This window comes from Apiospora marii (genome assembly GCF_038362585.1).
Source record: "Apiospora marii strain CBS 49790 chromosome Unknown utg000002l_segment0_segment0, whole genome shotgun sequence".
NCBI classification, from domain to species: domain Eukaryota; kingdom Fungi; phylum Ascomycota; class Sordariomycetes; order Amphisphaeriales; family Apiosporaceae; genus Apiospora; species Apiospora marii.
In genome coordinates, this window is record NW_027117373.1 from 1895926 (window position 1) to 1920242 (window position 24317).

The 24317-nt window shown below is 54.5% G+C and overlaps 9 protein-coding genes across 9 annotated transcripts; 6 read left to right on the forward strand and 3 right to left on the reverse strand.

Annotated features, from left to right (window-relative positions):
- Positions 1 to 732: 732 nt before the first annotated feature.
- Positions 733 to 1224, forward strand: PG985_002271 (uncharacterized protein; the record flags this gene model as incomplete). The annotated part of the gene is made up of 1 exon (XM_066822040.1): positions 733 to 1224. One exon carries the CDS (start codon positions 733 to 735, stop codon positions 1222 to 1224), a length of 492 nt encoding a protein of 163 aa, XP_066689472.1.
- A 33-nt stretch (positions 1225 to 1257) lies between these two features.
- PG985_002272 (uncharacterized protein) lies at positions 1258 to 1563 on the forward strand (the record flags this gene model as incomplete). The annotated part of the gene is made up of 1 exon (XM_066822041.1): positions 1258 to 1563. One exon carries the CDS (start codon positions 1258 to 1260, stop codon positions 1561 to 1563), a length of 306 nt encoding a protein of 101 aa, XP_066689473.1.
- A 278-nt stretch (positions 1564 to 1841) lies between these two features.
- On the reverse strand, positions 1842 to 4901 carry PG985_002273 (uncharacterized protein; the record flags this gene model as incomplete). Its single annotated transcript, XM_066822042.1, has 1 exon — positions 1842 to 4901. The coding sequence occupies one exon, from the start codon at positions 4899 to 4901 to the stop codon at positions 1842 to 1844; it is 3060 nt and encodes a 1019-aa protein (XP_066689474.1).
- Positions 4902 to 6208: 1307 nt separating this feature from the next.
- Positions 6209 to 9111, reverse strand: PG985_002274 (beta-glucosidase precursor; the record flags this gene model as incomplete). Its single annotated transcript, XM_066822043.1, has 10 exons — positions 6209 to 7607; positions 7672 to 7838; positions 7895 to 8024; positions 8075 to 8187; positions 8237 to 8325; positions 8387 to 8520; positions 8583 to 8667; positions 8720 to 8798; positions 8854 to 8936; positions 8994 to 9111. The coding sequence occupies 10 exons, from the start codon at positions 9109 to 9111 to the stop codon at positions 6209 to 6211; spliced, it is 2397 nt and encodes a 798-aa protein (XP_066689475.1).
- Positions 9112 to 13993: 4882 nt separating this feature from the next.
- On the forward strand, positions 13994 to 15742 carry PG985_002275 (uncharacterized protein; the record flags this gene model as incomplete). Its single annotated transcript, XM_066822044.1, has 3 exons — positions 13994 to 14794; positions 14858 to 14992; positions 15065 to 15742. The coding sequence occupies 3 exons, from the start codon at positions 13994 to 13996 to the stop codon at positions 15740 to 15742; spliced, it is 1614 nt and encodes a 537-aa protein (XP_066689476.1).
- A 1163-nt stretch (positions 15743 to 16905) lies between these two features.
- Positions 16906 to 18157, forward strand: PG985_002276 (uncharacterized protein; the record flags this gene model as incomplete). Its single annotated transcript, XM_066822045.1, has 2 exons — positions 16906 to 17320; positions 17913 to 18157. 2 exons carry the CDS (start codon positions 16906 to 16908, stop codon positions 18155 to 18157), a joined length of 660 nt encoding a protein of 219 aa, XP_066689477.1.
- A 36-nt stretch (positions 18158 to 18193) lies between these two features.
- On the forward strand, positions 18194 to 18733 carry PG985_002277 (uncharacterized protein; the record flags this gene model as incomplete). The annotated part of the gene is made up of 1 exon (XM_066822046.1): positions 18194 to 18733. The coding sequence occupies one exon, from the start codon at positions 18194 to 18196 to the stop codon at positions 18731 to 18733; it is 540 nt and encodes a 179-aa protein (XP_066689478.1).
- Positions 18734 to 19468: 735 nt separating this feature from the next.
- On the reverse strand, positions 19469 to 21347 carry PG985_002278 (MFS transporter; the record flags this gene model as incomplete). Its single annotated transcript, XM_066822047.1, has 2 exons — positions 19469 to 19793; positions 21181 to 21347. 2 exons carry the CDS (start codon positions 21345 to 21347, stop codon positions 19469 to 19471), a joined length of 492 nt encoding a protein of 163 aa, XP_066689479.1.
- Positions 21348 to 21975: 628 nt separating this feature from the next.
- Positions 21976 to 24270, forward strand: PG985_002279 (uncharacterized protein; the record flags this gene model as incomplete). The annotated part of the gene is made up of 1 exon (XM_066822048.1): positions 21976 to 24270. The coding sequence occupies one exon, from the start codon at positions 21976 to 21978 to the stop codon at positions 24268 to 24270; it is 2295 nt and encodes a 764-aa protein (XP_066689480.1).
- Positions 24271 to 24317: the final 47 nt, after the last annotated feature.

Sequence of the window (24317 nt, forward strand, 5' to 3'; positions counted from 1 at the left end):
ACGACACCAACTTGTCTGGGTGTGGGAATTGAACCCACGACTGGTCAGTGGTGTGAAGGGATGCATTCACTACCACTGAGTCATGTTACTGAAACAGTGCTGCTATAATGCCATATGTAGGGAGTTTGCTTAGCAACTGCATTGGTTTGGGCAGGTGTTGAATTGCTATTGTTCTTATAGTCATTCAGAGGTGGTCACCCACAACCATCCTCGGGTGACTTCCCACAATGCACTGCTATAGGCCGCTCTACCACCTATAGATAAGCTAGCTACCCAAGTGAGCTTTCCGTTTCTGATAGGTGAAGAGAGAGTAGCATGTTGACTTCTAGCCACCCTCTTGTCACACCTTATTGACCCGAGCTGGTAGGCAGCTCGCACTCCTATAGAACCCTACTGCCCCAACCGGTTGATAGAGCTTCATAAGCTAGGTGAGCTTTAGGTGGTAAGCGCCAGAGGTAATAGCAACAATTTTTATAATGCCTTGAAAGATCAGCTACTAAATACATTCACTACATTCAATCGAAGCAATCAGCCTGGAGGGCAACCCCACTGTTGGTAGCAATAAGAACCCTTCCTTCTTTCATTCTTTTCACTCAGTTCCATTCTGATCAACACAGGTCACAACCAAGAACTCTCACCAGCACACATCCTTTTTCCTCCACCAAGACTTGAACAGAACACAATTGCTATCTGACCACATTCACCGTTCTCGTTTTAATCCAACTAAAGAAGATGTCTACCCTGGCCGTGCAACTTCTCGACGTCCTGCCTCGCCCCGGCCTCATCATCGACAACCGCAAGCCCTTCACCGTCCGCGCCGAGCGCGACGACCTGGTCTTTCACAAGCTCCAGGAGGCAAACGTCATCGACCATGCCTTCCTCAACCGCAGGCAGAACAGCAGCTGCCTCAACCGCGCCCTTGAGAGCATGTTCTTCGCCGCCGCCAAGGACGAGGTGCGCGCCAAATTGACCAAGGCCGCCAGCGAGAACGACGATGACGACGGTGAGGGCGGCTATCTCGAGTTCGTCGACGAAGTGAAGAAGAAGGTTGACTGGGCCCAGAAGCTGACCAGCTCTGTCTTCTTGGACTTCTTCACGGCCGTCCTCCGCGCCCGGGTCGCATGGAACGACAAGCCCCGCTACCCCGCTGGTAACAAGCCCAAGGACTCCTCTGCCTCCGCCAAAGCCGCCCAGGCCCTGTTAGATATCGAGCCTGGCCTCTAGGAGATGGCCAAGGTCGATATTCAGTTCTACGAGATGACCGGCGGTTTTGATGTGAGTGAGGACGAGGAGGCCAGTGAGGACGAGGAGGCCAGTGAGGACGAGGAGGCCAGTGAGGACGAGGAGGCCAGTGAGGACGAGGAGGCCAGTGAGGACGAGGAGGCCAATGATGATGACGGCACCAACTATGAAGATGGCACCAACGATGAAGATGGCACCACCACCACCGCCCCCGCTGATGGAGGCGACGATGATATGCTGGTCGAGCTGGAGAACGCCCTCGAGGGTGAAAAGATGGAGCAACAGATCTCCACCGGTGTCAACGAGATGGACGTTGACTAGATGGAGGATGGATGAGAGGACAAGGGACAATGTGAGAGGAGGATAATTGCGGAGGACAACTTCGATTCCTCGGCAGATGGCCGGCGAGCCAAACTAACACACCCCAACTAAACTTTTTCTGAACCATGCTTGTCTTTCTTGTGATATTATCATGCGTCTTATTGCTAATGAGTCTAATCTATGCCGTCTAAACCAAACTCGCTTACGTGAAGCAACCTCATAACCTCGTCCCATCGTCTCTCTAGTTAGTCATCGCCATGCCATGCCAATCATCCCCATCATATCCGCAACCGATGCCCCACAAACAGCCCCGCGAACGCAATCACGCGGTACAGCAGCCCGATGCAGAACACGACCACGACATTGAGCCAGAGCCTATCCAGCTGGAACCCCGTCGCCTGCGCGGCGAGGTCGACCTGGTACAGGTACGAGAACGGGTAGACCATCTGCCCAAAGTAGATCTCCGCGAACCACGTCCCCGGGCTCGCGCGCCACAGCCCCTCAATATGCCAGCCGCGGACCGTGGCGAGGCTCGGCGCGGCGCCGCTCAGGATGCCCACGATCAGACTCAGGATCGTGGCGAACAGGGGCGCGTCCTCGCGCCGCGCCACCATGGACACCACCGCCGCCAGCCCGTAGATGGCCCAGAAGTAGGCCAGGTTGGCGATAAAGGCAACGCCCCATGATAGCCCCCCGGGCACCGCCATTAAGATAAGGAACGTGGTCAGATGCAGGCACGCTATCGTCATGCGCGGGACCACGGCCACGACCTTGGCGAAGAAGTAGGCGAAGCGCGAATGGCCCGCCTCGGCCTCGCGCCGGTAGAGCAGCGTCTCCTCGGAGAAGACACGCACGGCGGGCGAGGCGCCCGCGAGGCCGATGGCGATGGCCGTCAGCAGGGCGAACTCGGGGACGGATTTGAAGTCGGCCGCCACCGAGAGGACGTCGTAGGGCTCTTTGTAGAAACCTGTAACAATAGCACACTTGATGTTAGCAACTCGAAGTCTCGCGAGACCATACCAAATAAGCAGTTCGGAACTCGTACCTTTGAACATGATGCCTTTCTTCCCGTTCTCTGCCAGTCCGATCAAGAAGCCCGCCACCGAGGACAACCCCAGCTCGAAAAAGAAGGAGGACTTGGTGCGATACTGCTGCAGCATAGCACGGCGGAAGCAGAGCCAGATCTGCTTGAGGTGAGGGGCGCCGCGCTTCTTGAGGGCCTGCTGGATGGCCGTGTTGTCCGAGGGGCCGAGGGAGAGGACGGAGCCGTGCTTGTCGCGCGGGTGCTTGCCCTCGGGGCTGTTCCGGTTGCCCGAGGCGTTGGCCCAATGCGCGATCAGGCTCTCCTTGGACACCTCGCCGCTCTTCTTGTAGACGTGGCCGTTGCCCGTGATGATGTCCGTGACGACGTCGCCCGCGTTGCCGTGCTCGGGGAAGTGGAAGCCCAGGCTCTCAAAGTAGGGCTGGACTCCCTTCTCGGGCCCCTCGTACAGGAGCTGGCCGTTGCCAAGCAGGATCAGGCTGTCGAGCATCTCGAAGATCTCCATGCGCGGCTGGTGGATGATGACGATGATGGACAGGCCCAGGCGCGCAATGGCCTGCAGCGTCCGCATCATGGACACGGCCGACGTGGCGTCGAGGCCGCTCGTGGGCTCGTCGAGGAAGATGGACATGGGCGCCGCCGCCAGCTCCATGCCGATGCTGACGCGCTTGCGCTGGCCGCCCGAGATGACGGGCTTCCCCACGCTGCCGACCAGCGAGTCGCGCACGTGCGAGAGCTCGAGGCACTCGATGACGGAGTTGACGTGGCTCTCGATCTCCTCGGCGGTCCAGGTGCGCGGCAACCGGATCTGGGCCGAGTGCAGGATGTTCTCGTAGACGGTCAGCTCGGGCAGGACGATGTCGTCCTGGGGGACGTAGCCGATGAGCTTCTTGTAGCGCTTGATCTTGCCCGGGCTGTTGTTGACCATAATGGCGCCGCCCGTGTTGGTGAGCTTGCCCATGAGGAGCCGCACAAACGTCGACTTGCCCGCGCCCGATCCACCCATGACGGCCGTGAGCGTGCCGCGCTCAATCGAACCGGTCACGCCCTGCAGGATGGGCTTCGGCGCCGACCGCGGGTGGAACTGCAGGCCCGAGTATGCGAAGGAGATACCGAGCCGGGACGCATCCGTGGCTTTCCTCATAGACTCCACGAAACCTCGCAGCTGGGCCGGTAGTTCGTCTTTCATCTCCTCGATGGGCCTCCCCTGCATTTCCGCCATGTGGATTACATCCTGGAAGCCGTTCCACGTCCCGTCTCGAGGGTGATATGTGGCGTCCATGGGGAGCGATTCCTGGTCGTACACCTCGGACAGAGGCCGGTAACGTCGTGTCATGGCTCGTTGGATGCCGCCGCGTAGTGTCATGGACTTTTTCAATATACCCGGAGAAGGGCTGTTTTTCCACTTGCGGCTCCGCGCCCGAAGAGCCAGAATAATCACACCAATGATGAGCAGGCCATCGATTATAACGAGTATCCCAAGCGGGACGAGGAAGACTTCGAAGCTCGATCCCTCCGGGCATCGGCTCCCACCGGCGCACGGGGTAGGGGTAGAGGCGCCTGGCTGGCAGTAGGTTCGCTCGGGACACCGCGTCATCTTCTTTCCGCCTGGAGGGCAGTAATAGCCCGAGGGGCAGACGACGGGTTCGAAGGGCCCCATCCCGACCGTGATCCCATCGAGTGCACATGGATCTCCTGCCAGCCTCGATTGCTGACAGACGGTGAGGGGAGGACAGAACTGCGGCAACGAGTTAACCGTGTTATTCATGCACAGGAAGCCCTCGCTACATCCGTGATCCTGCCACGACTTCAGCGTCTGTATCTGTATGGGCACGGCGCCTTCCCGCCAGCAAGGAGCTGCGTCGACCATGGTCTTGTTATTCCTCTGCTCCTCGGCGGCCCGGTAGAAGGCGGTGGAGAAGGTGGTCTGGTTGTGGCCGGTGCAAGCCTTGTCGTACGGGCCCAAGGTATCGTCGGCCGGGGAGAAGGGCTCACTGCCTCCATCCCATCGCAGGGCCTTCGCCGTGTCCGGCCCGTTCGAAGCGTCGTCGACCCTGCCCCCCGCTTGCGCCTCCTCGTGTAGAGCCGCGAACCATTTCCCCGTCGTCACCTTGTAGACTCCCTGTGTCTGGTTTCCGATGCAGTGCCACGCCACGTTCGAACTTTTCGGTTCTGGACGCCTCAGCGCGCACAAACATGCCTCGGTATCGAGGAAAGCAGGCCCTGTCGGCGGGTACTGAGGGAAGTAGGGATCCTGCGGCAGGTCGTTCGCCTTGACCAAGCTTAACGCCGACATCACTGCAACTAGGGAGGGAATTCGAAAGAGAAGTCGAGAGATACCTGTGATCTCCTTGCATGCACCACTCCCTGCTGGTGAAATATAAGAATGCAGAACCAGTGTCTTAACTCATGGTGGAAAGTGCCGAAGGAAAATTCTGGGCGGCCACCGTTTTAACAAAGCTCCCCAGTCTGGCGGTGACAAATTAGTTCCCAGTTTATAGAGAATGATCAGGCAAGCTATACGAGGGCTGCTGTTTGGGAGCTGAGCTGCGAATCCGTCCATCTTTCCCGTTTCATCTAGGATAGGCGAAAGAAAGTCAGACTTTAGCACGATGGCAGGGGTCCTGGACTGCTCCGCCTGGCAGGCGTAGCCCACTTTAGCTCCGTAGAAAGGAAGGCTTGGGTCGGAAGTATTGGACGGGACGGAGCATCGGATGAGAGCGTGGCAGGCACCGCACAGCAGACCCGTATCAGGACCGCGGTTTTCCAGTCATCAGAGCTGAGATTAGTATGGGGGCGTTTCCACCAAGCCATAGGGTTCGAAAGGTTGGGGTTTGCTAAAAATACATCATTCGAATTTGTTAGTCGAGCTGATATTTCATCGTTCCATGCTAGTAATAGTGGAGGCTTGGCCTGATACTTTCGTTGAACTATCAAGATGCATTGATCTAAGTGCTAAGATGCTTTCACGATCGACCGGGGGGTACTAGCGTGGATCTATTCCGATAGGGCAGCGTACGTTGTGGAAGCTTGATTGCTCTCTTTCCTTCTTTGCGTCAGCGTGAAAATAAGCATGGGGCCGCCAAATTGCAATTGCCAATTTGAATTGCGTTTGTAATTGGGCAGGCGGGATTTGCACTGCAGGAAGGAGGCACGATTACGCGGGTTGGGTTAGGTGTCCACTTGCTGAGCCCCAGCTTACTACGGCGCAGACTACGGCACAGTCGGTTTTTTCTAGCATCCCCATAATAGGCACCAACTTAGCATTTTCCCTTCCTTATCTCCGGTTTTTGGTTTTTGAACAGTGCCCGAGATTCTTAAGTTTGGGCAGTGTTGAAATCGGGGCGAGTAAGCAATGATGGCACCGAGGCTAGGGGGAGGACCCGCAGACCCGTCCGTCGATACAGAAGCTTGGCCCAGCACTTTCTTTTCAAAAAAGATAGAAAAGAGAAGGAAAATCAAGCAATGCAAGTGTCCACCTGATCGTGAGGTAGTGAGATTGCGGAAATAGGCAGTTTGTTCCGTATTCACAAATTAATGATTATGGACTTCTTACATGAAGATATTATCGACATCCACTCCTCAGCACCGCGAGATCATATCTCAGATAACCAGTGCTGACGTGAGCGGCAGGTTCCTGCTGCTGCTACCAACGTAGACTTTGTACTCTCCCGCCTGCAGCTTCCACTTCTGCGCCTCGACGTCCCAGGCGCTCAAGTCTCGTCTCGTGAGCTCAAACTTGACGCTCACCGTCTCGCCCTTCTTGATCAGGGGCTTCTCGAACCCGCGTAGCTGTCGGATGGGATTGCCCTCACCGGGAATGCCAATGTAGAGCTGTGCGACCTCCTTTCCATCCATGCTACCGGTGTTGGATACCTTAGCGCTGGCTGACGCCACCACGTCCCACAAGTCCGTCTGGCCGCCCTCGGCAATGGCACCTACTGGGTAGGCTTGAGACGGTGCATCCGTCTTGGCAACGGTCAGGTCGGCATACTCAAAAGTCGTGTAACTCAGCCCAAAACCGAATTCGTAGCGCGGAGTGATGTTGTGAGCATCGAAATGACGGTAGTCAATGAACACACCCTCGTCAAAATCGGCTTGCGGGAACTTCTTGTACTTCTCGGGTGGCGTGAACTGGCTTGGGTCAAGGAGTGCGCCGTAGTCGGACTCATCGCGCGCAACCGTGTATGGGAGGCGACCGGATGGGTTGGTCTTGCCGTACAGAAGCGAAACCAATACCTTGCCGCTGTCCTGTCCAGGAAGATGCGCGTAGATGATGGCTGTGACGTTCGGGTGGTCGACGAATGTATCGACCATGCGAATGCCAGCGTTGTGGAAAACCACAATGGTGTTGGCGCATTGGTCCGCAACATTCACGATGAGCTTGTCGGTAAATTCATCTCGGAGATTCGGCCGGTCGTAACCCTCAGTGGCCCAGACATTTCCGATCACTATGCAGGCGTCCGAGGTAGGGTTCACACCTGGATTTTCCGACTCAAAGTTCCAGAAGACAGCCGTGCCATCCTCGTATGCTTGGGCCACCAGTGCATCGTGAGGCGAGCTGATAAGGTTTTGCGCCGTCGCCCCTGATCCACCACCCGAAACGATAGTCCCGTTGACGGCAATCGCTGAGTAGGTCAGACTAAGGTCACCGAAGAAGCCAATGCCAAGCTCAGTAACGTTTCCAGCCTCAGCGCCCATTGCCCAAGGAGCAAAGGCCTGGCCGGCTGCCGCGGCATCCGGGTTGTTGCGACTGGGTGATTTGGCAGAGTATCCGTATAGCGAGATGAGCTTCATCTTGGATGAATCCAGGGGAAGTGCCCCATTCGTATTTTTGACCAAGACATGACCTTCGGCCGCTCCGTCGAATAGAGCGGGCCTTGCACTGGAGTTCCGAGCATCGACGACCTTGTGAGGCTTGAGGAGGTCTTTGGGCATGCCTACACCAGGCTCAGGAAACTCAGGTTTATCTTGTCCCATCTGGTACCAAGACGCCAGTATTCTGGAACAGGCAACAGTCAGCCCTATGATGCGCGCTCTCATTGAATAAGTAGTCGTTGTCTTACCTGGTCACCATGTTATCAAGCTGGGCTTCCGGAACGGACCCATTGTTTACAGCTTGAGTAAGGTTGCCGGCCCAGAAGTCAGCACCGCTTGGCATTGCTACGTCAAGCCCGCCAAGTGCTGAGGCCACCCCGGAGTGTTGAGCGCCCCAATCAGACACCACCCAGCCCTGGGGGATGTGGTCAGTATAAGCCTGATCGGATGTTCCGAATGTTCTTTTCTTACCTGGAAGCCAAGTTCTCCCTTGAGGAGGCCATTTTGGGCGAAACTGTTCTGACAAGCGTAAGAATTGTTGAGCCGCTGCTCCGAGCACATGATGTTTCCTGTTCCTGCTCTGACGGCATCGGCAAATGGCCTTCATTCCATGTTAGTAAAGATAATACCGAACAAAAGAAGGTGACTTACCAGAGATAGAGCTCATGTATCGTCTTATCATCAACGTTCGAGCTGACAGCCTCTACATGCTCTCCAGATTTAGTTGCAAGACGATGCGTTTCTTGTTCTTGAGCGATAAAGTGCTAGCTTCTGTCAGCTATAGCCTTGAGCAAAAGATTAAACGTGTCTTACTTTGGTGCTTGTGATAACTCCCATCCCTTGAACACCGGTCACAGTCTCATACACTAGACTGCCATCAAGGTACGGATCGGCCGAGAAACCTACACGATATCATAGATTAGCATACTTGATACCCTCGACATCTTGATCAACTGAACTTACTCTCCCAGTTTCTACCACCACGAGCAGTGCGCCCCATTGGACCAATGCAGGGCCCGAGAAGGACATTCACTCCTTTTGTCCTGGCCTCGCCTCCCATAAAACGGGCTCTCTGGTGTGTGAGATCCTTGTTCCAACTGAAAGTCTGAGTTAGAAACATCATCCCAAATGAGTGACCCCCTATCGCAGAAGTGCTTACCTCGCGCCAGCATGCATACCGGAAGGCCATGAGTGGACGTAATCTGTTGCTCGAACGCCATTACCGGCGTCTGCTAGACACAACCCTGGATTTATTGTCAGCAACAGGTCTAGCCCTTTAATGCAAGATGAACAAACCAGGGAAACCAAGACGTGGTATACTAGGGATGAAACCTGAGCATCCGTTGTCGACTGTAGCGCCGCCAGTCAGGTTTACCTGATATAATATGTAAGAATAAGTCTAGACGTAACCATGGGGATGGGCTACTTACCTTTTCTTCCAGAGTCATCTGGGCAACCATGTCTTTGGCTCGTGATACAGCATCCGCCCAAGGTCCGTTCGAGGCCATTTGCGCTGTGAAATTTTGGTCAGCCTCAGTCTATCGATGACGCGTGGCTATCGAGGACATACGAGTTGGGTACACCTGCTCAGATTGACCATAGAAGAAGGCATCGTCAGTAATAGGGATATCCTGGGCAGCGGCGAATGCCGACAGGCAGGCTAGCCCGGGTATGAGTGAGGACAGCATGGTTGAGAGTGTCACAAGAGTGGGAGTGCTCTTTCGTCTTTAAATTGAACCGTGAAGAAGCATCGAATCGTCCGTCTATCTCAAACGGGGACAACCGCGTATTTATAGCCGCAACCTGCGAGCCCAACCTGCCACCCTGCCAGAGAATGCTTGCGCCCCTGGCTTTTGGGTAAATATGCCTGGGGACTGCCATGGCGGAGGAATTCAAGCTTGGCCTAGCGTGTCGGGCCATTGCCGATTGAGGCTACGGGTAAGTAGATGATGGGATAACATGACGGCGGCCGCTAGGAGATGACTCGGTGGAGGAGGTGTTGGCGAGTGAATTGGTCAGAAGAAGGGCGGTAAAAGGAACCGTGGAATCGGCAGCCTAATCGGGCCGGCCTCGAAGAATCGACCACGAGACTAGCCAATACTCCATTATGTCGGGGTAAACCGTTGGGGTGGAGAGAAAGTCGGGTGAAGAATGTGATGGTCTGTGGGGTTTCTGCCATTTCCCCATGGTGTAGACCCTTGCTAGTACCGGGCATTGAAGTAATGACCGAGGCTTCCGCGAGTCTCTGTAATCACTGACCAAGAACATACGATCTAGTGTGGAAGGGGAAGGCGTGAGAGTTGGGTGATTGTGGAATGCTCAATTATAGATCAAATGCGAAAGAAGGAAAAAAGTGTCTAGAGCTATCATTTCACTCCAAACAAGTCGACCTCTATATCAATGTAGAGTGTAGACACGTGGGATGAACTGCTAGAAGCCAAAAAAAATCCTCGGTACCACCTTGCTAGCACGGGCAAGTTGGGGTTGGGACGGCAAATACCGGTGACACAGCACTGGGACTCGAGACTTGGGGAAAGATGGGGAAAAGTCGGGGCAGCGCATTTGAACTTGTGGGGAAATCTTTCAGCTTTCGACGCAAGGAACCCTGCTTGCCTGTATGACCGCACCTCGGCAAATGTGGATCATGACGGATGGGATCGAAAGATGCAATGCACATCCATCGGAGTCTCTCGCATTGTAGCTGATTTATTGTTAGTATCCCTTGGTGTGCATCGCATCTTGAGCACCAGTCAGGTTATTCACAGTCCATTGCCAGAGATGACACTAAACCCATGTCAATGTTGTTATCGATTACGATCACGTGCAGTAGCAAGTTGAAGAACTACAACAACACTATGAAAACATCACGACTACCAAGGACAAGACACGCAGCAAGACATAGGGCAAAAAGCACGGCGAAACATATAGTTGCACAAGCACACAACAAGACGAGACTACAGCATAGCATGGCATGATACATAGATGCGTCACAGTTATGAAGCATTACAACTACCTACAAAGCGAGGCATCACAACGGCAAGACAACGCGAATACAATGCATCACACTACGAGACATAGCAAGGGATGAATTGTATGATACGAGCTTTACACATACTAGTCTAACGTCGTTTCGGGAGGCCCGCAGTTTAACGCCATGGAGCAGGGTTGGACGGCTCAGTCTGTGTCTAGAGTCTTAGGCGACTTCCAGTTCGCCCGTCGTGAGAGCTTGAGATGACCGGGGGGGGGGGGGAAGGGAAGGGTAGTTTCACATGATGAGAAAGGAAGCGTCACTGGTGAGGGGGGGATACAAAAGAGAAGAGGGAATAATAGGAACAATATTTAGTAAAGCAGGATTGGGAGGAATGAATTGTCTGGGAGAAAAAAGCCTCTATGTATTTGTTTTCGAAAGGCGAGTGAAGGCCACTGCCGAAGGGACTTGGTTAAAAGCGAACTCCTCTGTGTCTATCTGTAACCGGAGACAAGGCTCGTAGACACTGCAATCGCACTCAAAAGACAACAGAAGAGACAAGAGGAATTGGGAACGGTATTACGACAGCTGCTACATGATCTCTTGTAGGATATAATCGAATAGGGGCTTGCTGATATTTTGACATTATTATGCTAGGATGGACAGTTGTGGTGGCAATATAGATGTCGAGTTATCTCATCTAATTATCCGAGTCTGTAAATATTTGTATTACTTTTAAATCTAAGATCGGCACCCCCCCTACACACCACCCTAACTACGCACCCGCTAACACCACTAAAAACACCCGATTTCAACCACGTATATCTTAATAATTTTATATTAAAATTATATACTTAAAAATTTTATAAAATTAAGAAAAATCGGGAAAATACGATAATAATTTTTAAAAAATTTAAATCCCCGGTTTAAAAAATAGAGGGATTATTTTTATTTTTACATTTAAAATATTCCCTATAAAAAAATATTCTCCACTTTTCGTTTTCTTAATATAGTTTAAGGGATAATTTTTTTATAAAAAAATAAATGTAAAATTTAAATCCGTCTTTAAAAAAGGAGTATTAAAGATATAAAGTTTATTTAAAACTATTATTATTTCGTATTATTTTTAAAGATTTATTTTTATTAGTATTTCCAATATATTTTAAAATTCTCGATTTCAATTTAAAATTTAACTGGAAAAACAATTTTTCTCATTTTCTAAAATAATATTCCTTCGATAAAATTAAAAACTATTTTTAAAACTATTTACAATTTATTTTTACGATTCTTCCTCGATTTAATATAAAAGGGCTAAAATCGGTATTTTTGGTGGTGATGGATGGTACGTTGTAGGGGTGGTGCGTAGGGGGGGTGCCGATCTTATAATATTCGTACTGTGTCATCCCTAGAAGACGAAGTTTTTGCCTTGTAGAGAGAAGTGCCATAGAGAATTCGATTCGATAAGCCTTGGAAAAAGACTTTACCATAAGTATTGGTCGGACCAAAGGGTACATCTCCAGGATCCATAGATCCATGTTGCCTCCCAATACTGCTGTCCAGCTTCTGCTCCTGCTGCTACGAATCGTAGCCACCAAGTATGGTCTAGTGTGCAACAATCCAATTTATCCACAATGCTAGATCCCCATGTTACTGTTTCCAATGCACCGATGGCGGATGATTCGCAGCATGTAGAAGCTTGGCAAAGGAGCGAGATCTGAGTTCCGATCGTGTACTCCTCCGTGCCCTATGACTCCTGGCAAGATTGTCACTGCAGCTTTTTCGCCTACTTCTTTGGCAACTTGGGTCTTGGCTCAGTACGGTGAGGCAGCGTACTCGACGTTTTTAAGGCTGACCTTGCGTTGTCGGTGCAAGCGCGTATTGAGTCCCATTGACGTGGCTGAAACTGCATGTGTTGGTGATGATATGAAGAGAATCTGGGGAACCCCAGAGATATCAAATCCTGCGTAGACCGAAGTCTAACTAGCATTGAGAAACCCGCCTGATCCAGCATAAAGGAGAGACAGAGCCCACGATGAATTTGTAGGCGAAGAATGCATGAGATAGAATTCCTAGCTAATTAATGTGTCTAGTCTCGAAGTAGGCAGTAAACTGCAGACATATGGCCGTGAGGATGTAGGGGAGGCGGCAATGATGGCGTCGGCGCCGGGCAGATTCCGGGGAAGATATGAGAGCCTACTAGAGCCTAGTCGACACTGTCGTGGTGAGAGGAGTTAACGGACACGAAAGGAAAGAAGAAAGCGACGCCCGAATGCGAGTCTGGCAGGTTGTGTTTGTCGAGATAGAACTTGAACAGGGTCGACTGGATAGCTCACGAGGGTGCAGTGGAGCTGCGAGCAAGGACGGTAAAGCCCCAGGTTCAGTGGTCAGCTGACGTCAATTGCTGTTGCTGATCGCGACTGTGAAGATGGAGACGATCGATCAATATGACATCCATCGCTGTAGCAGTGAGGCGAGGTCGAGTGATGGCGCTAAGCCTCGGCAGACTATGGCAGGATGATGCAGGACTAATTACTGGAATGAATTCAAGGCTCCTGTCGACAGCATGTCGAACCCCATGGCTCATATGACCAGAGCCGTCAGCTTTGCATATAGGAAGGATTTATATCCATGTAGATAGATAATTAGAAACACTGAACAGGCGATTGATGTGAGCGCCCTAGATGATCTGCCTTCGTTGGGTTGGGTGCATGCGTCTATTTGCTTCGGCTCCTCCAGCCTCCTGACAGTAAGAATTGACGGCAACGATCGATAGTGTCGTGCAGCGCAGTCAATTCGTTCCTGGTAGTTCCAATGCTGTCCGGATGGCGGCTTTGGAGGGCGCACATGAAGCAGGTTCGTGGGGGTTGGGAGGGGTGGACGGAGTTTGCTCCTCACGCGGCAGGCCTATGACAGACCATTGTTACTGTAAATAGATCCATTCAGTTGATTTGCTTCTTTACGATCCACTACGAATGGTGCCTTGGCGGCAAATTCCGTCCACGAAGATTGCGTCCTGATCAAACAATCAATCAATTGCACTCCCCTCCCGAAGGCAATCAGAGAATTACACTGACGTTCTCCCCCTGATTGGAAGTCTGTGATCAAATATTAATATCTCCGTGGGAAGTTCAAGTTTGCCTATTCAATGGTCGACGGCTTGGGGAAAAGAAAGAAGGAGAGATGGTTCAAATTCGCCAAAGCAGGTCCCACCACATCTGGACCCGGGTCTTGCATGTCCTAGTGGGTTTTAGCGTGCAGACGGCTCAAAAACACCAGCTTTGGGCGCGAGAAACCGATAGGGCAGGCTGTGGCTAGAAATGCCGTCGGGCACGCAATTGCCGTGCCAGTATTAAGTCTGGGGAACGCGCCCCCCGAGACTAAAGGATGGACGCCGTTATACACGTTCTCTGATTCTGAATTGACCCTTTCTCTCGAAATTCGATCATCTTCGACGGCTCTATTCCCAGAGTTGCATTCGGAGAAACTGTACCTCAGCAACTAGGCCAGGACCACGAACGTTGAGTTGAGTCTGGTAGCGCCCGTTGGCCCTCGGGAACACCCACGAACTTTACTCCCCCTAACAAAGCCCGACATCAATCAACATGTCTAGCGGCAACTTTGAATTCATTGTCACAGACCAAAACAATCGTGGCATCGATGACAAGGCACGGGAAAAGATTCGGAAAAAGGCCATGAAGGCCACGGCGGCGGCTCGCAAGGGCTCCGCCAACTGGGGAAAACAGAATCTGCGCCAAGTTCCTGTCTTTGTCCAACCCACTACGGCAGCATCTACTAGTGCTGGCGCAGCGACATCAGCTACCCCGCAGCAGCAACAATCAGCACAGGCGCATGTCAAGTCGGAGCCAAACGAGGATGGGCTACTGGAATTACCAGCTGCATCAACAGAAGCAGCACCGTCTTCATCATCGTCGGTGTCGGCGCCTTCTTCCTCCAAGCATGTTTCCTCCAATGCGCTGCAGCGTCGGCCTCGCCACCACAGGCCGCCCAGGGCCATGCCCCCGATGGGCCTAGAGACGGTAACGGCCAAGACGGGATTGAACATCCTCGACCTCTCGGCCTTGACCATGGTTCAGGTGGGCCAGACCGCCTCAGCCATCCTTGAACCGCAAACCAATGAGCTGAGTGGTCTCGTCAGTCGCCGCCGCAGATCCTACCTCTCATTTGTGCCTGTGAAGTACGGCCACAGCCCTTGCCTAGACGAGGCAGTGCGATGCCTAGCTATGCGGGCGCGGCGCGTTTTGGTCCCGTCAGCAAGGCCCCCTGAAACACGCGAGATATTGCAGTACGGCCGAGCTTTGCAGAGCCTACAGGACGCCGTCAATGGTCAAAATTGGCATGATACAGATGTGCTGTGCACCGTTGAGCTCCTCAGCTTGTATGAGGTTAGTGCCACTGGGATGCGCTCTGCCCAAAGACAACTATTCCTAACTGACCGACCGGCTTAGCTGCTGGAATCGCAACGTTCCCATGCCTGGGAGCGGCACATTGCAGGTGCCGCTCGCCTCGTTCAGATGCGAGGTCCAATGCGCTTTCTGACGCCATATGATATGTCGCTGCTGTTCAGCTTGATGGGCCCCTTGGTAAGTATCCTGGCTTCTCTTCTTTTACCGCCGGCGCTCCATGTGACATCAGTACCCTAACATACAATCTAGGTATTTGAGAGCTGTCGCTTGAATCAAGCCTGCTTCCTGGACGAAGATCCGTGGCAACGCTTGCTTAAATACGTTATCGCTCCCGATGAGATATTATCGGCTCGAAGCTACATTGCCATATTCTCATGGTGCATTTTCATCAAGTTCCCGCGGCTTCTCCGCGATGTCACCAACTTCATGTACGGTGATACCCAAAACGACCAAACCGTGCTTTATGAACGCGTCCTGGCGTTCAAGGCCGAACTGCATCAGTGGCGCAAGGAGTTTGACGCCATCGTTACTGCGACCGGTGACATCCGAAACCCGGCCTTGTTCGATACAGACGTGAGGTCCGAGCTGCTCGGCGCCAACCTAGAGCTACTGTCGACCTCGAACCGCTTGCTGACCTGCCTCTCCGGGGAGAATCTTGAAGACTATGAGCGCCAGGCCGTGGCTCGCGCTCGCGAACAACGACAGCTCTCTGTCGATACCATGCGCCTCAATCCATGGGCGGGCTTCTACCTCCGACAGATCACCAGCTTTGGGGAAGCCACGCTTAGCACCACCAAGCTTTGGCTGAACAACCCCAACCGTCCAGGATCGCTCGTGGACAGGGGCAAGTTTCGCATCTGGCGCGACTTGTTGTTCCAGAACGTGCGGCGTGTGCTGACGCCCGATTCTGGGGGCGAGCTTGTATGATTACACCTCCGTCATGGCTAGCTGCCACGATCGAGTTTCCCGGCCACGACTTTGCCTCAATCCAAGGGACCAAAGCATAGTGGTATGCAGATCTGATCTTGGGAAGGTCATGGTGAGGTGGACACTCCAGCGTGACAGACTTAGGTTTTTAGTCTCAATTGATGGCTTGAGGCACATGTCAGATGACACCAAGAGGTGGTATTCATACCTCCAAATACATGATGTTGAATCAACTGGGTACATCCTCCATTGCGACAGGCGTCCCGTTCCGCTCTTAGCGGTTGCCTGCCCCTATTCCTCAGTTGCCACCAAAGACGAGGCCGCTCAGCGGCCTTGAGACTAGTTTTGGGGCGATCTATTTCGAGCGACTATACCAGATAAACCTTCGTTTTCGGTCTATGTAATATATTATCAAGTGATGCGATCCAAGTTAACTATATGTTTCCCCTATACTCTAGGTCGTTGAAGTCTGGATAAAATCCTCCATCAGCATTGCCATTTAGGACTTCTATAACCCCTTTAGCTGGGTTCCCTACACTTTCCCCGGCGTATGACGTCGTCATTGAGCCCGCAAAAAACAGCACCACAATGCCTTGCGGATGCCGCCAAGAGCGCTGCCGCCAGGCTCGATCACTGCGACAATCTGCAGTGACGACTTGAAAACGTTCTTATGGTAGCAAGGGGTTGGGGCAACACAATAAAATTAAGTAAAGTGGAACGGGACGCAGCTGGCTATGTTGCTGTGGTAGCTTGACAATGGTTCAGCCCCTTTATGACGGTATATTCACTGTGCACATTAAACCTCATCTTCGGTAAGCGGACCAATGATAATGTGGCTCATGTCTCAGTCACCCGCCCTCGTTCACACAATGCATGCTTTTCTACCTGACACTTGGAATGCTCTGAAACAACAGAAAGGCCTGCCCAGTCTAGTATGCACTTGCCTTCCTACTCGGTAACGCTAACCCCTAAAGTGAGAATGATGTCGACATTGCGGCTGAGTCTTTATCTTGATAAAAGACGCCACCGATCACGTGCAGCATCACTATTGCTGCTTGTGCACTTCCATTCACGCTGCTGTTGCCTTCTCTCCTGTAATATACCCCGCAAGTCCTTCCCAGTGTGATTCCCATACTCTTATTGAACATCATACAAAAACAACAATGAGCAGACCGAGTCTCTTGGCGCTCCCAGGCGAGCTTCAGAACCAAATCTTCCTCCGGCACTGCGACGGCGTGGACCGTCTCCTGCTCCGCCTCACAGGGGCCCGCCTACGACAAAAGATGCCCCCGCCAACAGGACAGGAGCTTCTCGCGGCCGAGTCCCTCAATCTCTTCGTCATTGAGAAAGACCTCTTCACCTGTCCCGCCTGCGCCAGTCTCCAACGCCGAACCAACTTCGACGACGACGTGACCATCCAACGCAAAGCGAGAGGCGGCTATGACGTCGCGGACCGGTTCTGCCTGGCCTGCGGTGTCAAAGAGTACACAGTCGTCCTCGAGGACGGGACCACCCAGACCACGACCCGCTATACGCCGGGGACCCGGATCATGGTGGCCTTCGTCTCCCACGTCCTCTGTCCGGGGTGTCGCGGGTTTTGCGAGGCCGGAGGCGCAACGTTGTGCCGGGACCGTGGGCCGGGGGCGTCGGGGGTGGGGCTCCGATACGTGAAGACGCATTATTGCGCGGCGTGTCTGAGTGGTGTTTTACGGACGAGACCCAACGCGCGGTACTCCTTAGCGCCCTCTCAACCCTCGGGGCAATAAGGCGGCACAACAATGATACCGAGCCGGAAGCGTTGCGGGTCAGTCTCGTAACAATAAACAACATTACTTGGAAATAGAAAGCTCTTCGAGTCGTGACGACGCCGTTATTGTACTGACCGTTCCGCCATGGAACGCTTGTTAGTTAGGTCATTGGTCCTACCTATTCTTGGTCGTATTTCACCCCCTTTTCTGGCATAGGAAGCCAGGCAGTGATCATCTCGGAAGTGATAAGCAACGCCTTCTTTGGATAAGGTTACAGTTAATCACATGAAGTATATCCGTGCTCCTGCAGCCTGCCCCTTATTGAGTCGCTTGCTGCCTTCACGTTTTCTGCCTGCTTGGTAACTTACCCCGCACACTGAAGCTTCGCCCCTGATTCTCTGTTCGATGACTCTACGAGATAGATCCCATAACCGATAGCCCTGAATTGAACGATAGCACCATGAGTGGACCGAATCTGATGGCCATCCCCGGGGAGCTCCAGAACGAGATACTCGAGCACTGCGACGCCCTGGACCGACTAGCCCTGCGCGGTGTTTGTCGCCGTCTACGCGAGATAATCCCCCCACCCGAAGTGGACGACCTCGTGTCCCTCGAGGAAGCCAACGTCATCGTTCTCGGGGGCGATCTCTACACCTGTTCTATGTGAAAAACATACCGGCATTGATCGAAGTTTGCAGATACAATGCTGAAGAGCAAGAGAAGAAAAGGGGCCGTGGAGGCATCCAGCCGCTTTTGCGTCGACTGCGGTATTGAGAAGCACACCCAAGTCGGGGGAAACGGGAACACGATGTCGGTGGTGTCCCGATACTTGCCAGGAAACTTCGTCACGATTGGGGGCGTTCGACACGTCGTATGCATCGAATGCCGCGAGTTCGGCCTCGCCGCACAAGCGATGCAGTACCCTCCGACCTTCACGCTCATCGGGAATGTGTGTCGGGGCAACGGGTACCTCGGGCCTCTGCGAAAACCGATACTGGGTGACTACACCCAATACTGCAAGAAGTGTTGGGATCCGATCCAGAAACGACTTACCGACGAGCAGATGGAGCGGGAGAAGCAGAGTCGGCGGGAAGAGAAGGCGGCTGAAAGGGCGGCTAGGGTTGCTGCTTATGGGAGGTCGCCGCTTGAGCCATCGAGTCCTGTCTCTGGAGACGATGATGATCGCGATTATACGATGTACTGCTCCGATGAGTCGTTTCTGTATAACTCAGACCGATATTAGATATCCGTCCAAGGTTGAAAGTAATTAAAGCAACTCTTGTTTTGACACTGCCCTATCACAACAGCAACTTGAGTGCTTGGAATTTAACGGTCTCTACAAGACAAGATATGTACGGTAGGTAACTGGACTTCAGGTCATCGGATTGGTCAGTCAGTCAGCCAGCTACGTCACTGGCGCGATCATCTCGATGAACCCGTGTTGCAAACGTTTGTTGGTTGGCAATTGCGAGTTTTGAGGCAACGTACTGTCTGGCTTCCAGTGGCAATAACTTAGACGCCTCGACGGTTTGCAAATGAAAGCGCGCAGTGCTGCAATACATATGCCTGGCATACCGTAGTTGGCTTTCGATATACCTAAGCGCCTAGTTTTCTTTCTTTCACGTTTGTATTATAACAATTATAAAATCAATAGAATGTTTCTCGTCGGTGCGAGCTGAGCACAGTAAAACATATAGTTACCGTCTAGCGGCCTCGCACGTAGCGCTTAGGTATCTAAACCGAAACTTTTCTGGCCGAGAAGGGGCTATGTGAAGTCCCAAGTTAACGAGACCCAACCATCCCATTTCTCTCATTCTTGGCCTGCGTAGGGCGTGACCACTAGTAATATTACATATAAACCAGGGTCGAACAGCATTGTTTTGCTTGATTTCCCTGACATACTTGTCAAACTTGCAGACCCCGTATCTCTCCCAGGTAGAGTTCCAGGGCCGTTTCCTTTGTTCGCTGAATAAGTAGCCTAAACCGCTTCGTTCTTTTCTCCCGCCGCTGCCTCCGCCACCGCTTTCTTATTGTCGTGGTTGGGAAGCCTCCGCAGTGGGACGAGCGCGGTGAGCAGGACCGCAAGGGACGCGCCAGCCAGGACGCAGGTGAAGACGTCCCTGATGCCGACCATGTAGGCGTCGAGCACGGCGGCCAGGTCCTCGCCGCGGTAGACTTTGGTGATTTCGGACGCACCTGTGCCCAGAACCTGCAGGGGGTTGAGGTGGGCGGCGTTGGACTTAATCGTCTCCAGCATGCGGTTGGCGAAGATGGCCTGGGCCACAACGATGAAGTAGACGGCGCTGCCGGACTGGGTCACTGGGGGCATGAGTTAGCAGAAGGAATGCTACGCGAGAGAGCCTCGAGGAATCTTACTGAACATGATACCGGTAGAGGTGGGCACGTCCTCGGGCTTCGACAGCCCCTGCACCGTCATGAGGGGTATCTGGTTGCCGAGGCCGACCGCGAAGCCGAAGAGGACCTGAGCGCCGGCCCAGCGGCCGGTGGAGGATGTGACGCGCAGCAAGTACAACAGCACCGCACCGGCCACCATGAGAAGGGCGCTGACCAGTTGGAATGGCTGTACATGGCGCGTCTTGCCGACGAAGGCACCCCCGAGCATCGCCCCCAGGCCAAAAAAGGCCAGGAACGGGAGGGTGTTGACGCCGCTGATGATGGCCGAGTCGCCTTTGACGGACTGGAAGTAGATGGGCAGGTAGAACATGACCTGGTAAAAGGCGGAATTGGAGCTGAAAAACGGCTCACCAGGTCAGCTTCATGCAGGATATAGTGTTAGAGGAGACAAAAGAAAAGAAAACTCACACAAAGCACCATGCAACGTTGGCCCACGTCGACCGCGGCTTCAACAACCGTAGGGGAACCATGGCCCGTTCGCCTTGGAAAGCCTCGACGGCGACGAAGATGATAAAGAGCACGATCCACATGACCAGAGTAGCAATGACGGAACCGTCGCTCCACTGCTTCGACTGCCCGCCCCACTGCAGGGCCAAGATGAAGCAGACGAGCGAGGCCAGAAGGACGACGAAACCCGGGATGTCCAGCTGAAGGATGATCTCCTTCCACGTCGCCGGGGTCGGCTTGATGTGCTTGGGGACGCGCAGGAAGAGGAGCTGCATGATGACGATGGGGACGCCGAGCGGCAGGTTGATGTAGAAGACCCAGCGCCAGGAGACGGAGGTCAGGGCGCCGCCGACGACGGGGCCGAGGATGGTGGAGACCATGAAGACGGCCATCCAGACGCCGATGAGGAGGGGGTGGCGGCGCGGGTGGGAGACGTAGTTGATGACGATGATGGAGCCGTTCATGGTGCCCGTGATGCCGAAGCCCTGGATGGCGCGGCCGACGATGACGGCGACGCTGGTCGGCGCGACGCCCCCGACGATGCTCCCCAGCAGGAAGAAGGCGATCGAGGCCAGGTAGACCGACTTGACGTCCAGGTACTTGAACGCCTTGCCCCAGGGCGCCGAGCTGACGGCCACGACGAGGAAGGTGGCGCTGCCGTACCAGCCCACGTCGTCCAGCGCGTGGAACTGGTCGGTGATGGCGGGGATGGCCGTGGCGATGATGCCGATCTCCAAGGCCGTCAACAGTCCGCTCATGTTGATGGTCATCATGACCAGGAACAGCCTCAGTCCCGTCATGTATTCACGCTCCGGCTCAGTCTCAGACGTGGGATCGGTCGCGGGTGCGGGTGTGTGCTCTGAGCCGGCGTCCTTGAGAGCATTGTCTACAGGTTGAGCCGCATCTCCATCATGGTAGTCCTGAATCCGATCCGACTTCTCCCCCTCAGTCGCCGTAGTGCTCTCACTCTCCTGGCCTGACTTGTGAACTGACATGGTGTGAATGAATGATCTAAACAGACAAGGATAAACAAACTGCGCCTGGTAAGAGACGATTCCAAAAACGGCAGCAGGATTGAGAACGGTGGTGTCCCCGGCACCTTTTGAACTGCATCGATAGCAACGGGATCTGCGCCATGATTACCAGAAGCGATAGGGATTTGTCATTGAAGGGAAAGCAACTAAAGCCGTCTGTTCGATGATTAGTGAGGACGGGCAATCGATTACAGAGCGTGTTGCTTGACAAGTTTGGTCCGCCGCGTTGTGATATTGCCAGGTCATGACCTCACTGCATCGCTGCTGATTGATTTATTACCAGACATTGAGCCTCAGCTGTCCCCCGGCTGAAATTACGGTCGAGTGTCACCCCTGTCTGTTGGTCATGCCACTAATGCACGGCATGCTACCCTCGCATGCAGTCAGCACCAACTCGTCCGCCGTATTATGTCAGGGAGACAAGTCGCCATTGGTTGGTGCCAGTTTCTTCCGCCGCGTCACGTGGGTGCTCACAAATCCCAACCGGTCAGCTCGTCCGCTTCCCCCGCATATCTGTTCGGCATTTCCGACCAAATATCCAGGTATTACGGTTGAAGCTAGCATTTAGTTAGCAGCGTTGCTTCGAACCATGGCTTTCCCACGGGACCCGCGCGAGGACGCCAAGCGGCGCCGGCTCCGGAAGGGCACGCACAGCTGCTGGGAATGCAAACGGCGGAAAATGCGATGCATCTTCGACCCGGCCACCTGTGCGACCGCCTGCAGAGGCTGCGAGCGACGTGGCTCCCCCTGCGTTGGCCAGGAGTTTCCCGAGGAGTTCACACCGACGGCCGACAGCGCGCCCACAGCACCAGCACCAGCCGACGGTAATCCAGCAAGAATCACCAGCGCGCATCCGACATCTCTCATACGCCATGCGCCTTCTCCCGAGGCCAGCGACATCGGATGGACGACACCCGGGGCGTCCAGCGATGAAGATCGCTGTCGAAGGGATACCGACGCCATTATTACCCCCCTTGGGTCAATCCTGTCGCCGGACTCTTCGCATGCTCAATTCCTCTTGGGACCATCCTCCAAGCCCCACGACAAATATGGGAGGCTGTCTCAGCTCTTGTATCAATCACTGCCCTCACAGGAAGACACGAGGAGAATTTGTGATGCCAGTCGGCGCTTGACTGTCCTGACGGACGGAATCATGACGACGCCATACAGCATTCTGGAACAAAATGGCCTCAAGTCCCACAACAGCCTGTTGAGGACGCATGGACCGGATGCGCATCCTGTGCTCATCGCGAGATACATGCTCCAGCTCGCCTTCTTCATACTGCAACTGCACCCGGATTCACAGGAGGAAATCCGCTGCCTGTCGGAACCGCTACGAGTGGTCCGAGAGCGCCTATTCAACCTTGTTGTTCGACTGATCACAACCAACGACGAGTTCCTCGCTAGCGTCGAGGGGCTAGAGTGCGTCATGACGGAGAGCGTGTACCAGGCCAACCTGGGGAACCTGAGCCGGAGCTGGATCGCCTGCCGGCGCGCAATGAGTGTGGCGCAGTTGATGGGCCTCAACCGGTCGAGCCCCTGGTCGCAGTACAAGGTTCTCCAGCCGGGAACACAGTACTACCCGGAGCTGATGTGGTACCGCATCGTCTTTCTCGACCGCTACCTTAGCCTCATGCTGGGCGTCTCGCAGGGCTCCGGCGACTGCAGCATGGCGTCGGAGACGATTCTGGCCAGCGATACGCCGATGGGGCGCCTCGACCGGATCCATTGCGTCGTCGCCTGCCGGATCCTGGAGCGCAACGAGACGGGCCACCGGTCTCCGTCCGAGCTCGCCTTAACCCAAACCATCGAGACAGAGCTGCAGAAGGTGGCCCGGAATCTCCCCAGCAGCTGGTGGCTGGCCCCGCGGCTGGACGCCACCTCGGCTGACTCCCAGCGGCTCTTCTGGGAGACGCGCCAGATGATGGCGCAGGTGTTTCACTACAACCTCCTGAACCAACTGCACCTGCCGTACATGCTCCGCCGCCCTGCCAGTCGCAGTCACCAGGGGCAACAACAGTACGAGCACTCGCGCAGCACGTGCGTGAACTCGTCGAGGGAGGTGCTGACGCGCTTCACTGCCCTGCGCAGCCTCAAGGAGACGGCCTACTGCTGCCGGACCGTCGACTTCCTCGCCCTCATGGCTGCCATCACCCTGCTTCTGGCTCACCTCGACGAGGCGGGCCTCCTTGTTACGCCAGCGACGACGGGGGCGGACGCGGACACGGACACGGCCACGACGACTATCGCTGGGGCGGGTTTTCTGGCCCACCAGTATGCCAGCGACCGCGCCATGATCGAGCGCGTCCATGAGAACATGTGTGACGCCAACCGCCTCAGCTCCGACACCCTGGGCGCCCAGAGTGCTCAGTTGCTGCGCCAGCTGCTGGCCATCGACGTGCAGAAGGAGGGTGAGGAGGAGGCCGTGGGGGTTACTGCGAGGTTCAGCGTCCAGGTGACCACCACCGGCGCGGAGGAGATGACGGCGCCACCGGCCTTAGACCCCGGAGAGCAGTATCCCCCGATAGCGAGCATGCGCGTCCCGTACTTTGGCCTCATCCGCATCATCTCCCGTCGTCCTGGAGGCCTTGAGAAGGCCGGACCGCAGCTGCACCAGGCGGCGTTGACCGAGACGATGCAGCGGTACTTCGGCGGCACGTACCCGGCGCCGCAGGGGGGTATGCATTCCTCGAGTCCCGAGGAGGGCTCGATCCTCGACACGGGCTACGGGCTCGGGCCGCCTGTCGTCCCGCAGCCGTGGCCGCAGCATGAAGATATGGCCGGGCTGGCCGGGCTGGAGAACGACTGGGCGGCCCAGGGTGTCCCGTTCGCCTTTTTCGAGAGTCTCGTGGCGGGCAGTAGTGGCGCCGGTAACCTTGGTTGACGGACACGGGGACATTGTGTCCAAAGCCTTCAAGAAGAGACCCCAGA